The 17,848-nt window shown below is 43.9% G+C and overlaps 1 protein-coding gene across 1 annotated transcript in view; it reads right to left on the bottom strand.

Moving 5' to 3' along the window:
* Nucleotides 1-17,848, bottom strand: part of SMC5 (structural maintenance of chromosomes 5) — a 1,384,551-nt gene that overhangs the window by 412,312 nt on the left and 954,391 nt on the right. The window contains exon 16 of the mRNA XM_069625793.1: nucleotides 14,515-14,638. Coding sequence (XP_069481894.1) covers nucleotides 14,515-14,638 — 124 coding nt within the window. The remainder of the gene's footprint in view (nucleotides 1-14,514; nucleotides 14,639-17,848) is intronic.

Here is a 17,848-nt window from a genome sequence, read left to right as displayed (position 1 = left end):
TCTTCCCCTTCTATTCTAAATCTCCCTTCTTCCAACTATTCACCCTACGGTAACGCTCACCTGGTATCCACGGGGACGTCACTCAGCCTGTTCTGACCTCTGATGACCTCGAACCCTTCCCTGGAAGCTATTCGACTGGAGACTGGGCCTGAAACACAGGATTGGTAGAGGTTACCCCCCATTGTCTCTGTGTGCTTGAAACCCTTCTTCCCCGGGGTCCAACCCTTCCCTTTGATCCACAGCTCACCTTGTTTTCTTGGATAGTGTGCTCTCCGTCCTGCTTTCAGCGCAGGGGTGCGTTGATTGATGCAGGCTCGTTGCTGCCTAGTTACTTCACTGGCAAGAGTCCGACAGGTAAGTATAATGAGTCTTTTGAACAGTTCTCTAATTTCGTTCCTTTCCTTCCTTAGATGATGGCGGCGTGCTGCTGAGATGAGTAGCGGTGAAGGTGAGTGAGAGCGTGACGCGCGATGCACCCCTTTCGTATTTTCATAGAGCTAAGTTCTTTTTCTGTGTCTTTTAGGTGCCGCAACGTTTTCAGCGTGGATGCCGGTTATGAAGAACAAATGCGGTGGGTAAGCGCGGTATGCGGCGCCTCTATATGTTTCCACGCTAACCTGGAGTGTCTTTTCCCTCTTGCAGATGGATGAGAAGTTCCGGAGACAGAGTTCCCCCAGAGCGGCTGCCATTCTGGTAAGCGTTTGAAGCTCGTACAGTTTAAAATGAAGCGAAGAGTTGCAGAATGCTTACTAATGCCTTTTTTTCTGTTCTTTTCCCTTTTCCTTAGGAAGCGGCGTGCCGGGATGGAATGACACCGCCAAAGATGCCCAAAGAACAGAAGGAGCGATGAATGATGGGCAGAAGCGCTGCAAGGTAAGGCTGTTTCTAACGGTGTTCTTGTTCTTGCAGGAGCTGAGCGCAGAAGAAAGATGCAGGCCTACTGGAGACCGATCCGAACACGGTGAGTGTCACGCTGCAGGTGCAGTAAACGCAAAGCATGCTTCTCAGACTAGTTGTGGCTTAAATAGTCTCTGGGCTGAGCCACACCCAAAAGACTAGACCGCACATGCAGTTCTGGGAACCGAAATATGTGGGGGCATCCATCTTGTCCCCATCAATGCACTACAAGTCCAATCTCCAATGTTATCCTATGGGAGTGAGTGAGTCTGGTGCCACAAGCGCCAAGTCTGACTCCAAGTGGGTCTTTGGAGGGATGGAGAGGCCCTTGAGGGCCATGTAGGTGATCGTGGCCTGGCTCCAGCCTGACATCCTGGAGGGCTGGGGACATGAGGGGCAGGAATCATGACACTCACTACTCTCTCTCTCCCCCCCTTCTTTCTCCACCCCCTCCTCTCCTCTTCTTTCTCATATGTAAATTGTTCTACATGCTGATTTTCTGGTTTGAATCACGTTTACCGTTATAGCTTTTACTGTTCCATGTTTAATGTATATTTTGTTGTTCACTGTAAAGTGCCTTGGATTAAGGTGCTATATAAAACAAATACAAATACCAAAATCTGTTGTTGAGCAGGGAATGTATGGTGAGGGTCTGTGGGATCAGCATCAGCTCGCGGATTCCAGCAAGCCTGCCTTGACAGCCCCCAAATTGGGGACGGTCATGTTTGATTGGGCTGATAAGCATGCCTACTCTGGTATGGCCCAATGTGATGTACACATTAAGGATTTCCCTAAAATTGATACACATCTGAGACAGAAAAGGTCCCTTATCCTCAATGCTATTGGGATTCTGCATCCTGAGAATAGCCATAAGCCAATGTAAGAAGACTGCTAAAAAGACGGTAGGAATTTAGATAGTGATAAACATTGACACTAAGATCCACAAGCATACACAAACTGATTATGTACCTCATATGGACATAAGAAAGTCCTATTGTCCCTTCAGGCTCAAAATGTTGCCATCCCGGACACCCCCGTAATTACGTGCGACGTTGGTTATTCTGCAACCCAGAAGCGGAGTGCGGCTATATGACCCAGATTGTGGATGAGCATATAAAGAATTCAGGTGACCTGAGGGGGGGTGACTAAGATATGTACCCCCAAGGTACCTTACTGAGATGGAAGGCCCTACATGAGATGCGGTTGAGGACTCAACCAGAGGGGGGGAATGTCAAGAGACAGATGAATGAGTCACTCATGGTGTCGGCCCCTCCTCCGGCCTCTCTATCATAGAAACAAGAGGAGTATGTCATTTATAGTGTCTGCGCTTTCCCCCACGTACATAACACAAGTACGAAAAATGCTATTCACCAACACACCCCTATCAACCTTATAACTCAAGAAGAACTGAATATGCTGTAACTGAAGATGACGAGAGAAAGTGACATCACTGCCAAAATGAGACACAAAGAATAGAAATTAAGCAAATATTCACTCACTACGATGAAACAAAAACATTAGGTCAAAGGTGCACTTAGACATGAAGAATATTACCTGCACCATATAGACATAAATAACATAGTCAAAGTATACACTGAAACACAAGACGAACGATATACACATATAGCTTGCTAGAATTGGAAACACAATGGTAGCGAGAGGCCATCTTGAATAACACGGACGGCAAAGGCACATTAGAGTGAATGGGAAGCATCAAAGAAGCCTCGAAGCTACAGGGAGATACAACGTGCTGAATTAGCTGAAATACAGATCCGTGCAGGCCAGCTAGTGACTGCGCGGCCCCCCTTCCAAGGTTACTGAGGATAAGGGAGGTTTGGATAGCTTTGAAGAGAACAGAAGATAATAATTCCCAAGCGCAAGACATATTTCTCTTAGATTATGAAAAAGAACAAACAGCATTGAAAGGCAGGTGCGCATTAATAAAAAGCTCAATACTGTAATAGGAAAGGATCGACCAAGTCTCCAGTGGCCAAAATGAGTAACACCCACATTAATACAGGCTACAAGTTTAGTCAAGCAGAATAATTCAAAACGTGGTTTCCTCACACGTGACTTATAATTGGAGAACAGTGTCTATTCATCAACTCCAGGCACAGATAGGCCCATGGCTTCACTCTCCTCAAGTTCTCAGAACAAAGATGCCAGACCAGGCCAAGTTCAAAGCTAAAGGTCCTGGCTTGTGGCCTAGGAAATCCATGAAGGTGTCTTATTTAATTGGAATGTTATGTTATGTTATTTTGCGTATAAAGTGCCTAAGGCATCCAGGCGCTGAACAGAGGGACAGAGCTACAGAATGGGGATTCCAACTTTCTCAGGTTTCTTCACAAACAGCCTGGTCTTCAGAAACTTCCTAAAGGCAAGATGATTTTCTTCCTTCCGGAACGATTCGGGTAGCTCATTCCAGGCCTGTGTCACCGGAACCGAGAAAGAGCGGCCATTGCTCCAGGCTCTCTTGAAACAATTTAGCCTGAGGAGGCATGCCTTGGCTGAACGAAGGTTCCTAGTGGGTTTATAGATCCCTACCTTCTCTTTAAGATATTATGGGGCAGTCCCAAAAATACACTTATGTCCCATTGTTAGCAAATTAAAGAGGACCCTAGCTGCCACCAGGAGCCAATGCAGCTCTCTTCGAGCTGTTGTCACTGGTTCTCTCCGTGCCATATGATAAACTATACGCACTGCTTCGTTTTGTATTTTCTGACCTGCCAAATATTCAAGGTTGGTAAGGCCAATGCCAGCCAATCACAACTCTTAAAAGGATGATGCCTGTAACTGTTGTAGTAGCCAATTACTCGTTATGATGACGTCTTTTTTTACCATTATCATTTTAAGGGGTGGATCAAGGAGTGCCCAATGAACAGACCAACACCCATATATATGTAGACAATTCCCCCCAACTAATCCCATATCCCGTATATTTTTGTAACCAAGATTGTGATGCGACGTCAATCACAACGTATTTGTAGGTTAAAACCGCATGTTTTCTATTGGAGGAGGATAGGGAGCTCTGGAGACCTGTGTGCTTATTGCTGTCCCTGCTTTATATCGGTTGTTAATAAAGCAGAACTTTGCTATTTACCCTGACTATTTCGGTCATTGGGTGCAGGATTTCTCAGCCTCCATGTTCCACTAGCACTGGGGTTTTCCAGTACTCGTTTAAACCAGACATGTCTCACACCTTGTACCTCAGCAGCCAAGCATACAAACAACTGAGGGAGATGAGGTTCGGATGGAGTACTCAACAACTTAACTGGGCATTAAGCAGGTCAGATAAAGTCAGCTCCGAGTATTGCACCCCCCCCCCCAACCTGCTCCCTGGGATACCGTGATCATGGGTGATCTGCACATCTGCAACTGCTCAGAATCGATGGGATGGTTGGAAATGAAAAGGCATTTGTAAGACTAGTTCCAATCAACAATCCATGCGTCTACCAGTTCCTCTCTGTAAGAAAATTCCCATAAACACAACCATTCACAATATTGCCATAGATGCTCCCAACCACAGGATGTCAAGTTATGAAGCAGGTCTGCAATGCCTCCCAAGAACTGCAACCACTGACAAAGGCGAAAACACTTGCATGAGCAACCAAGCTTCAGTCACAATGAAAATGCAAGATCCCATTAAAACTCCACAGCATAAAGCAGCCGAAGCTGGGAGAAAGGAGAGACTGATTCTGAAAGTGTTAATACCATATTCCTGATATTTTCCAATCTGTCCTCAGGAGGGAAATCCCTGCTCAGAAGAGTGGCAAGGACAGATCCAATTAAATTATGAGGAAGGAACTGTGACAAATAACTGAATGTTGTCACCTCTCCCCAAGAGGGACCCTTGCCCATGAGGCCAGGGAGGTGAGGCCGCTACCCAATTATCCCCCAGGGGGTGGTATAATGCAGGAGGATCTCATGGGGAGGGCACCCCGGAAGGACTACCATCTAGGGTATAGCTCTTATGAGAAACATCACAACCCCACACACTTTAGCCTCTCCTTATGCTAACCTCTTTTTAGACAGTAGACCTATGTACTAATGTAGACTACCTCAAGGTTCTGGAAAGTACTGAGACGAAGCACATCATCAAGAGCATAGGTAATACAAGTAACAGAACGATGTGGGACACAGGAAAAATGAAGAGCAATACCAAGAAGGAACTGAAGCAGTATAGACTTCTGCAGAGGCGTGGCTCCTTTTACACCATAAAAACCAAAGGAGGACAGCCTATCAAAGAAACACAGCCAACCAGGACGAGAGCCCATGAAGCAGGAAGGAGATGTGGAGAAGGCCGAGATGGAGAAGGGAGCAGTCCGCTCCCCGAGTCAAGAGGACAAGGGCACTCCTTTTCCTGAGGGCGTCCAGACACTACTGGGAGGAGGGCAGGCAGTGACACAAACTCAAGAGGCAGTGTCCATACCGTCGGTCTAAGGGAAGGGCTGGAGGTCCGTGAAGTGAAGGCACCGAGACGCCCATGCAGCATACTGAGTAGGAGAGACCCCATGATGAACCTGCTGCGCAACCCGGGAACAGGCAAGCTAACTGCAGAAGCACAGGGACCGGTAGGGGCTGGAAGGTACAGGAGGCCAAAACCCTTTACGGACATAACAAGCAGGACTATCCTCAGCATGAATATAAATGATTGCGTAGTAGCATGGAGATAGAAAGACAACACAGTGGGTTATATAAGGGAGGGATGGGTCTAGACTGGACTAAAAGGCAACGTTTGTAGGTTCATGCGGTTGGGGGGGGTGGTTCAGCACCATAATGTGTTTAAATGTTTTGACTTGTTTACGTTGCAGATGATGTTGAATATCTCTATGTATAAGATGTAACGGAAAGTGTCCTTAAGAATTAAAAAGGGTTTTTTAAAAAAAAGCAGGGCTATCCTCCTTATCTTACTACTTGCCAAGCGAGGCAGCCAAGGGGACAAAGAGAAGGTGAGAGAAACCAGGGTCTGGGACCCAAACCAAGAGAGTGATACGAGTCATCTTCCTTGTGGCAGTACTTGGCAAGGAAGTGAACCAAGTGGGCCAAATCAAAGAAGAAGCTGACCAGGGGAAGGAAGTAATTCCCTCTGGCTATAAGATATTGCTTTGTAGTTACCAGGAGAAGGCTGTCATTCTCCTGGCAGCTCGGACCAGGAGAAAGTTCCAACATGTCTGGGGAAGGAAGTCATTCCCCTGGGTTTTTGAAACAGAGAACAAATGTCAGGAGAAGGGAGGCATTCTCCTGGCCCAGCGAGAAAGTAAATATTGTTTAGGACTGTGTGACCTGGGAAAAGGAATCACTCCCCCTAAGCTATCTGGGATTGAACATCAGGAGAAGGAAGACCTTCTCCTGGCCCACCAGGAAAATATTGTGCAGAACTTTGACCATAATCCAGGAGAAGGGAGACATTAACCTGGGAACGGAACATAAATACTGTATTCCTTTTTAGTGTAAGGGTCTGAACTAAGGTTTTTATTGGGCACAGGACGGTGGACACTTTTACTTTAACAGACATCCTGACAGACACCTTCGATCTTTAGTTGAGGCAGGGAAACTCCTCTTAGGAATAGGGAAAGCTAGGTTTTCTCTTGCTTTATCAATAAAAGTCTTTAGCACCAAACATGTGACTTTTGTGTCAGAGTACTTCTTCTGCACCCTTGCAGAATAGTGTGTGATGAAGTTTATTGAGAAGCCTGAATTGTGAAGAAGATGGCAAGTGTGGTGCAGGTGGGTTTACACCAGGTCTGAAGTACAGACTCTGATAAACCAATCAGCCAGGCAAACATGAACCTTCTACCTCCTGAGATGACCTTTAGAGGAGAGTTGTTGGGAAGGACCCCGAACTGGTAACAGGTATTCTCTCATACAAACCTCGGGTGTTGCCTGTGTTTTGGGTGGATAGGCCAATGAAATTATGCATCCTGAGGATCCAGTGACACACAATAGCTCTGTAATTTGAGTGCCTGGACGATATTGGTGAGCGTGACCTTTAATTTCTTACACAGACGTTTGTTCAAAAGCTGCAGATCCAAGATAGGATGCAGACGCCAGTCTTTCACTGTTACTACTAAGTCCCTCTCCATGGCAGACACAGGCTCAGAAGCTGCCTTTGCCAGGAGCACACTGGCCTCTTCCAAAAGGAAAGCACATGGGTGCAAGAGGTAGTGAAAGAGTGGATGATGATAATGTACAACGGGCGCAGAGAGGATATGCAGAAAAGATTGTGAATACTACATGTAAAAGAGCTAGGAGTATCCCTAGAGACATCATCCTACAACAACATCCCAAAACAGAAGTCTGAGAAAACATTACTGCCTTTTTTAGTTATTCACCACTTTTTAATGTGTTAAAAAAAGGAATAAGGACACTCTGGCGGATTCTCAACACTGGCTCTAGCACCATGGTTCAGCCAGCCTTTGCCATTAAACGGAGACAAAACCTGATGGACTGTCTTGTTCACGCCGTCTCTGAAAACACTGACCAAGACAATGAGAGATCCACACAACAGATACTATGGGGGACATATCCCACTAGCTGGACATGCCCCTTGTGGAAAGTGCACGATGTGAGCACTAACAAGTCACAGCACCAATATTGATATTGGATGGAAGACACTGTTGCAACAGAGTTCGTTATCAAACTGCAACAGCACGCGGGTGGTATATCTGTTAACCTGCCTGTGCTCATTGCATTATGCAGGTATGACAGCAAGACCCGTTAATAAAAGGCTAATTGAACACAAATCATGCATTAGAACTTCGAAACTAACAGCACAAATGGTACCACATGGTGTCGCCATGGGCCACAATGTGGAAGATTTCAAATGGAAAGTACTTGAGAAGATAGACCCCCCCACGCTGGAGGGCATCTTCGCCAATTTGCTTCTGAAATGAGAACGATGGATTTTCTGCTTAAACACCTGCCGGAACAGCCTTAATGAAGCCATTCAATGGCATGATCTAGAGGTCATGAAATAGAAATAAGAACAATTAGGCACTATGGTCGGATAATGTGACCATGCAACCTGATTACAGAGGACAGGCCTATACCCTCCCCCTCCCACCTAACTGCAGTGCGCAGTGTGACTGACAAATACAATCAGTCTTGGATACATATGAAAAGCAAAGGGATGCTGGGAACAAATATACATTGCATGATAGAGTTGTGCTCCAAACAACATGTTTTGCTGAATTTCAAATGAAGAACATATTCATGCAGTCGCAGGACTATTAAATGGTTTTGAACTAAATGGGAGCTGCTTAGATCACACTATACAGGAGAGTGTTTCCATAACATGTAGATCTGGCAGAGGATGAAATGCAATGACAGACCATTCCAATATGGCCACGCATAGTATGCCAGAATGGTTCCGGGCTGGACCACGCCCCTAGTTGGGACGTAATGTGGCCAGCGCAAGATTGGTGTTGCTTAGCAACTCCATTCACAAGCCGTGCTAGTTGAACACAGCAGCCATCCATCGAGAGCAAGATGAACGGCTCTGACGAGGTAAGCAAAACCCAAGAGACATTAACAGAGTAGGTGGATACCTCGCTGGAGGTGAGGGACATAATAGCATTCCGGCCGCACACGCCCCTGTCCTCGAAACGTGGTCAGACTAAACAACGTAGGCGACCAGCGTTTACAGATGGGCAGTGTATACTATGGTGTGCTCCGCCATTCAGCATGTCGGCTCCTACTACGAGCATAGATTATAAATGAAATCGGATGTGATCTCCAGACTCAAGCCAAACATTTTGTTCCCTCTTTCCCTGTAACAGCGAGACGCGCTTTAAAGGGGAAAAAGCAGCTCCCGCTTCCGGCAGGCCCGCGCCTTTCGAGGCCACACCTGGGCCTTAAGGTACATCTCAGTTGCTCTGACATGGTTTTAAATTACAAATTTGACTTACATGAACTGATGATGAGGTAATAACGATGTGCTCTCCTGTGAGGTGGGTGAGAACCCCAATGTAGAAATGGTAGATGTCAGTTACGACAAGAGCTGGTTTTGTGAAATTTGCTATGTGGCAGTTACAGCCTTGTATATAAATAAACGTTCACACCACGACACCTAGGTTAACAAAATATTAACTTTCTTCTATGTCACGGAATGGCTGCCAGATCTTCTATGATGGGTGACAGTGATTGACTTTGGTAGACAAACTATTGGTCCTGAAGAAGATGACCCCAATAAATTGAGTCATCGAAACCGGTCGACTATTCCCAGTGCCGATATACACAAAGGAATTTGAATACGGCTTGTTTTAATCAACACCTAATAACGGCCTAAGGACTGGAGTAGCGAGTTACTTGAAACAAGAATGTCGAAGCTGTGGCTTGGCACAGCATTTTAGCTAACAGTTAGCCCTCACCTCACATTACCTGTACACACTTCATTGTGAGTGAATAAAAAAGGCTTGGTTTCCGTACAAATAGTCCCCGTTGAAATGTCCAGAGTATTATATGATGAGATTACATTCATCTCTCTCTATTGAGGATGGGCAACTGCAGCAGTGTTTTATAACTGTTTTAACATTATGTACTATGCATGCTATATAGGATTGTGTAGATAGGGATAGCTTTTCTCCCTGTTTTCTGTTTGATAGGTGGCGCACCACCGATGACCTAAGGCTAGCATCCCCAGATAGGGACAGGGTGTGCTTCTGTGTAGGGGTAGTGGTACAATAGATTGAATTCAAGACAAAACGACTGATGTATCTATATATGCTCCATATCTGTTTTTGTGTGCTAAACTATGTAGGAGGGCGCCATAGTAAAGGTAGCCCGTAACCCTGCGACATGTCCTGCAGAACTTAGGCATCCACAGTAGTGAAATGCCATCCTCCGGCATGCAGGGACACACCCCTTAACGCCCCAAAACCCCCTGTCCCATTGGAGTGGAATGAAGCAAGATTTCCATAGAGCCATTTGGTTGAAGATGCAGGCACTGTGGTGGCAGCAATCTGTCCTCTTTGAACCCCTCTGCCTCTGTCCGACAGGGATATCGGCTGAGATGATTTTGCTGAAGTGAGGAACACACTTTGAAAAAGAAAGGATGTTGCATCAACCGGTTGGTGCACCAGCAGCACAAGCGATTTTGCAGTGGCTTTCGACACTTAACTGTCCCAGTGACTCATTGACTTTGGAGCAAAATACACTAACAGTCTAAGATATACAGAAATTTCACCGGCACATCCGGGTCACACCCCTACATTCCTAGCCATGAATACATGCAGAGAATAAAGTCTGTTCCATACAATCAGCTGTGTCCAGGCCTTACTGCAAAGTCTTTGATGCATCCCTCTTTGCCGTCAACCATGAGATGCGTGAAACCATCCCTCATCTGACATATAGGCAGTTTGCCAGTTTCAACAGTGCATAAGTAATGATTTTACAAGTGCATAGACTGTAATGATGGCCACCAGCGCTAGGCTGCCCAAAACGAAGTCCTTTCGACCCATGTCAACAAGCTTCTTGCTCTCCACTATCCAGAGGAACAGAAGGGAATGTGGAATGTAGAATGTAGATGCTTTCAATGCCGCTGGAGGGGACTACACCACCAGACTCTCAGGGGTGGATGGTGATTAAACAAAAACCCCAGTTCAGAAGGTTGCAGTCTAAACTTCTTCAGAAATGTGTCTATAGCAGGAACTAACAGGATCTGCAAACGCAGGGTTAAACGTTAACTCGTACTGCACCACAAACCAGGAGGGAGCATACAGAGCTAAAGATTGGACCACTTTAGCAATGATCTTGTGGAAAGGGACATTTGGCTGTACAAATGGTGATGCTTCCAAGTCAAGTACCAGGTATTGTAAGGGTGCCGAAGAAGGAGCCAGACACAAAGGTGGCATGATTTCGGTTATAGACTTGTATTAGTTCATAGAAAAGGTCCTCACTATCCCTATCTTCTAAGAGGGGTTTCCCTGCCTCAAAACGAATACTAAAACAATAACAATGTCCGTCAAATTAATTTCCACTCTCCTGTGTCACAACCTATCTCTATCCCGCACACAACTAAAAGATAAACTAAGATAAAGTACGTTCTTCAGCAGAATGGCTCCTTTCTTCTGCTTCTTGAACAGTGTCCAAAAGTATGTTCTCTTCCAATAGAAATGCTGCCAGGGGAAAGGACTCCCTTCCCCTGGCTTACTGGTTTCACTCAGTCTTTGTGACGGATGGTGATGTTGATCGCACCCTCGTCTCGGCCCCCCCCACGGATGAGGAGCCCTTAAAGGACTTAGAACCCCGCTCTTTGGACCGTCTGGTCCTGGGTGAGTCATGACCCTGCTGGGACAACGCCACCAGTCTACAGTGCCTATCCTTCATCTTCTTGGGTAAGCCGAGGCAGATCTCACACTCTCCTTCCTTGCGGTGCGGATGAAGACAGTAGAGGCATTGCAAGTGCTTGTCCTCCACAAACACTTTCCGTACCCCGCACTTGGTGCAGTGCTTGAAGAGGGATCTTCCTTCCTTCTCCGTCATGGTCGGAGGACGCAAAGTAGGCATATATTCACCCTTGAGGGGCACTGTAATTCAAGGACAAATGATCCCTGCTGTCGGCAGAGGGAGAGAAAAGCACACTGGCTCTTTCGGGGAAAAAAATAGAAACTTTTTCTGTGAAAAAACACGAAAAACGTAGAAGTAGCTTGCAGAGCAAACTCGAGGACTACCAACAATGAAGCGGGCTGAAAAAATCTGAAGATGGCTGCCATAGGAGGGGCTTAGGGAGAGGACTGTCACTGGATGGGGGCAGTATGACCCAGAGGACAGTGATTGGTTTAAAGGAGAAATACTGTTTGCAAGTGAAAGTGAAACTTTTTTCTTTTACCGATGATTCCCAGCCTAATAATGGGGGAATATTCAGTAGCATGTGAATCCATGCCAGACCCCATCCTGGAGTAGAAGAGTTACGTGGCAGAGGCCTCAAGCGCAACACATTAACCTTTGGTGGAACAAGCTATGGCATTTGATGGCCATAGAAAATCTCTATAGATCTAAATGAGTTGGGTAACATTCACCACAAAACGGAGGCCACAGCTTTGTTTTTAACAATAGACTATAGAGAATCGATATGCCCCCAATGGATAAAACCACATATTCTTTTTGATTTGCAATGATTTTAGAAGTTGATGGGAGGAGAGGCAGAGGTCTCAAGATGCGCAACAGTGAAGGGAAGATATGCCACAAAAGATGTTGAATACAAAATGTCTCAGATTTCAAATTAAGTATATATGTGATTATAGAAAATGTGTTGTATGTGCTCTGGAAAATAACAAATTATAATGAAAAATGTGTAATGGAAAAAGGTGATGCAATGTACCCTTAGGGGCTGGGAATAGGCTAGAATGGTATTTGTGGGAAGGGTAGGTGGTTGTTCTTTTGATTTCTCAATTACTGTGAAAACAAAATAAAAACTGCATTTAATAAAAAAGGTCCCAATCCACAACCCTACTGTTAGGCAGTGATACCTTGCATTACATTATGTTATCAAATGATGAGAGGAGGCCACAAAAAATATGTCTGTATTGGCAGTTTACAACACAGCTGTGCTTGTGGGAAAAGGCAGCAGTGGTTTTAAAGCAGCTGCCAGCAGGAAGGCTATGAGCAGACTCACTAGCCTTCGACTAAACTCCAGCACCAGTGCTGCTGGTGCAGTGCCACAGGAAGAGGACATCCACAGTTTGAAATTCCCCCTTGGCAGCAACGGGAGAAGCAGGTCTTAAATGTAGAATACGCTTTTCTCTTCTAGCTGAAGCTCAGGTGGAGGAACAAAAGGGCATTCCAGAAAAGTAATTGAAGCACACTCAGGGACGTCAATTCACCAAAATGACAGCGGTAGCAGATGTGACAACACAAAGCAAATGACATCAAAGGAAGTGACATCAAATGACATTTGACACTGACGTTGCAGGTAGAGATGCCATATTCCCTCTGGCATTAAAGGAAGAGAAATACTACAACTGTAGGATTTATAAAGTAATAAATGGTACTAAAATGGACAGTACTATAGTTCTGCCCAAACATGTAATGGGTGCAGTCATCAAATACTGGGGCACATGCAGCAGAACGGTCACAGGCCAGGAGCACTGTTTTATGTCATGTCAATTCTGTCTCACATGGCCAGCTGTAGTCATCTTAGATTTGCTAAGCTTCACATGCCAAATACAGCCATAGTATGCTGAATATTGCCTCACGTGACGGGCACTGCTAGAACATGTTAAGAATAACTTCACATACCTCAAAAGTGGGTATAACAGGACTTCAAAGCCATGCCAGTCAAGGTTATGGCTATCAAGAATATAGCTAAAATCTTGATTCTTAAATTCCTCCCACTCCTCTCAAGATGCATGCTTAGAAGGAAGGGATGCCTTACTGCGTCGAGATTTTGAAGAATCCTAACTTTCAACCGTAGTTAGTCTGTGCTGCCACCTCTTCTTTTTACAGGAGGGCAAAAGGTGCAGCTCACTGCAGGGCTGCAAGCTCTTCTTCCTCATCCTATGCCTCCTACTCTCTCCTTAATCAAGTTTCTCTGGGGTAGGCACTTCCGTTTCCACCTCTGAAGACTTCGGGAGAGATGAGGCCCGTGATTTCAAAGGGAGACGACATACCGTCACTTTGGCAGCCTGCTCCTTGAGGGCCTTGGGGTTCATTTATTGGCAGGACCTGCATTGCTTTACCCCGATATACCAAACACAAATACAGTAATTAGGTTGTGAACATTTTGGAGGCGCAGTTCATGCATCATTTAAACCTCTAAGGCTTAGGACACGGTCCTAATGTTGCAGCAAAAAATTCCAAAGATGGATTCTGAGAGTGCATGAAAAAAAAGTAACTGAAGTAATGGTGCGTAGCGTGCTCCACTGATACTGTAGCGATATGTGCCGGGTCGAGAAAGCATAATGTTTCAGTTGGTGGTCTACCTACACTATGTGCTCCGATGAAAGTTTCTGAGAAAAGATTGTGCAGTAGGATATCCATGTAGACTCGGAAATCCGGATGTGATCCATTCCTCTGATCCACCAATGCTCTGACAATGATGGGTGCCCCGAACGAAAATGTACCTACTTGAAACCAAGACTCCTGGGTGTACACTCTTTACAGAGCATTTTATGCAGGCCATGTTGAATGACGAGGATACACCTGGTGGCGAAATGGTGGACAGCGTCTAGCATTGCCATATCAGGGGTATTTCATAGTGATATGTGGCAAGGAAAAACCAGGTATGGGGATAAAAAAAAACACAAAGAAAATAAGAACGATAGATCCAAATGTCACTCTCAAGTACAGTAAATGATATATAGAGAACCTGACTTTTTAGACCTTGCGGTTTTCTTTCCTCACTCTCTCGCACATTCACTATCCACACCCGCACCCTAAAAATCACTCATCATTTTGGCTGTGTATCCATGATTATCATCGTTTTAAATATTCGGGTACATTTGGATCAGACAAAAAATACTGATTACAAACAGCAGGTCGGCAGTTATGAAAAACTAAAGATAAAATTATTGCCTTGAAACTAAAAACCTGAACCCAAACATACACATTTGAAACTACACTTTAAAAACATTACATTCTGTTAATTAAGGTTGTGCAAAATCAATCAATGAGATGTACCTTTATCAGCTGCATGAGTTCAACTACCAGCTTGGCCTTCTGAACATTTATGTCTTTTATCTTTGCATTCACACACCGTTCTTCTTCCTCCAAGTCTATGTCATCCTGCTCCATCTGTTTCAAACTATGAGAAAATAAGAGTCAAGTAATTGTTATTTTTGCACAAGTTGCTTTAAATTGCAGTTGTGTTGTATGCACTGTGTATGACTGACTTATCTCAGTTATATACATATTACACTATTTGCTGAATGAAGAAAAGGTTACATGTTGGGGTTTCACAAATATCTACATACTTATCAAAAGGAACAATTTTTGGTACAAGCTGGTGAAATTCAAAAGATTAACCCTGCTCCACCCACACAAATACAGACAGGGTTTCGCATGCAGTCTTTGGTAGTGACAGTTCAAAGAACAAGACAGAAAAGGTATTTACACTAGAGGACATTTCTACAAGTGCCTAAAACGTGATGCTTGCCTACATTTAGCAACAAACATGCTAAGAGATTCAAAGCATTGCGAAACAGTTTTTACAGGCATTTGGCAATAGAAACATGCTGAATTCTGAGTGAGTAGTCCATCAAAATAATTTAGAACTTCTAAGGAAGCAAAGCTGTTGGTTCCTTTTCTGGAAAGACTGTTGTGAAACCCTATCCATATTCATGAGGGTGGAAAAGTGCTTAACAGCACTAAAAACACAATAGGTAATAAAATCATTGAGTCGATATATGATTGACACTCAATTGATGTAAGAATTACTTGACACAAATATGATTTTACTCAAAAAGCAAAAGTGTGGGATTGGTGCAAATGTCAACAGCATGTACTGAGTCTGAATTCATTGTCTGATGTCTTTGCATTATTCCTTAGCTCCCTCTAACTGCAAAGGTATCTGGTACAATTTCCATTTGCTAAACACAGGAGAATCTTCATGCAAATACGGATTAATGTAATCCCCACGTTGGCAGTATATAGACCTTGTTATGGCAGCCATTGTGAACATAGATATTGCAGAGTTTGCAGCAAACTGAAACATTTGCATGAAGATGCAAGTCATGTATTAACAGTGTGTGAAGTTTTACATTTGTAATCTATTATGTATTATTAATTGAAGTTTTACATTTAAAGCACCTATGGAGAGTCATACACAACTCCGTCTCAATCAAAACAAAGCAACTTTAGAACTAGATAGATTATGGTGTAACATTGAAGGCAAATTAGGTGGAATAATAACTTTTGATAACTACAGAAATTGGGTTAAAATTTAAATATTTTGTTTTTAAATTAAGTTCATAAGTCTATGTTTGAAAAGTTTGATTGCAAACTGTAACAGTATTAAATAACATAAATTAAACTATTGAGTCAATATATAAGACTGAACACACTTACAGATCATCTGGAGAATAACTGTAAAGGCAATGGGACAACAGGTTTATAAGAGCAACCTGTTCATCATATCCTTGGTTTATGCATCCTTGTTTGAAGACACAGAAACCCTTTTTGCAGAAAAAGTAAAGACAACCAATGATGGAGGAGAAAGGGATCACGGTGCAAGAGATTGTTACGGTTTCATACATGAGTCAATGGAGGTCATGTTTAGGTGATTGGGAGCACTGCTCATTCACATAAATTTTGGGTTTGAAACAAGTTGTTCCAGTGCAGCAGACTTTGGGGGGAATCCTCCACTTCCAATTCAATACAAACCAGGACAACACTGATAACACATTAAAATTCAGGAAAAAGATCATAAGAACCGAGATGCATGGTAAAATAATTTTCCAGTGCCTAAAAGGTCCAATTATTCCCATAGCCTTACAGGTTAAAAACATCCAAAGGGTATTCTTTCTGGATCCCCAATTTGGAAATCAAGTTAGTGGTGTGGGCAATAGATATTCACGGGACAGGGTAATCCCAATAGTAGAAAGAGCCCAATACCTAACAGCCAAGTACACCCAGGAATTAGACAAAATTGACAAGACATTTTTTGGAGAACCTGATAATCGGAGATGCCTAACAATTAATTCATGAGATAATTCAGAAAAAGTATACATTTTGAAGGGACACACTCCATCAGAAATTGGACAAACCTAAGCTACTAGGAATTTCAACAGAGAAAATCTGAAACCAAGCTTCTTTCAAGAGTCACAATACTAATCGTCACAGCAACAATGTGGTAGGAAGAAATCGAAGAGAAGGACTATGACATCTCATGAAAAAAGGCTTATCCTTTGTGCCCACTTATCAGACCAACATTCCCAACTAAGAATGCAAATATGCCAGTTCCTACGCAAAATAAGACTAGAATACTGTTTTAAGAACCATGAACATGGAGAAGAAGATACACATTCTGGCTTTAAACCACACTCTACCTTCTACCCCTCCACTGATAACATGTCCCCTGAGATACGGACATTTGAAAATCATATTTGGACAGAGATTGACAAATAAGAGAAGAATAAATAACCACTAAATCTAGCATCAACAAAGAAGAAAAACGTGCAATCAAAGCCCTCAGTTTGACTGTTAAATCACCATTAAACCAGTTGAGAAGAGCGATGGCATTGTCATTATGGACACCATGAAGGTGTATGCTGTAGGAGTTAAAAAGTGTGACTAGCTGAAACTGCACTTGTCACCTGGCTACCTCTGATCTCGGGCCCAGGTCCCCTCCCCCGCCAGTTGCATACTTGCATTGCCTCCCTGGCAACTCCCACACTTGGTGACTACTTTCTGTATCCATACAGCCCACCACCAGCACTTGACACCCGATGTCTGCACTTTCCCTTGCACTTGTCACCAGCTGGCCGCACTTTTTACTTATTGCTTTTATTTATTCTATTTATTTTTACTGTCAATCCCATGTACTGCACTGCCCCCTTCCCTCCCACTCGCACTTTTCCCCTTTCCTTGCGCGATCTCAATGTCACCAGGCATAATTAGATCATTGTCTCTGTCTTCCATCTGTTCCCCCTCCCTTGTCTCGCCTTGAAACAATTGTGTATAGGCACGTTATAAATGCCATATCATATCCCATGGAAAGAAGCCATTGAGATAGTGAAGTTTGTCCTAGATCAAAAATAGGAACCACAGAGTGCCAACTGAGTTCTTACTACATCTCACAGAAATTACTATGGCCAAAAACATCTTTCAATACCAAACTCTACCACCTGGTTAAATGGACATGCATAGGAGTCACTTTCACACCTAGCATTGTGAATTTGTATATGGATCCATACAAAAGAAGCTTTAACTCAGCCGCCCATCCATATAGCAAACACATTCCATTAGGGAAAATATTAATTGACAATGTTTTCATGATCTGGGAAGGTACACCTGA

This window comes from Ambystoma mexicanum, chromosome 6p, assembly GCF_040938575.1.
Source record: "Ambystoma mexicanum isolate Mex_15411 chromosome 6p, UKY_AmexF1_1, whole genome shotgun sequence".
Lineage (NCBI taxonomy): Eukaryota > Metazoa > Chordata > Amphibia > Caudata > Ambystomatidae > Ambystoma > Ambystoma mexicanum.
This window is presented reverse-complemented; position numbering and strand designations above follow the sequence as displayed.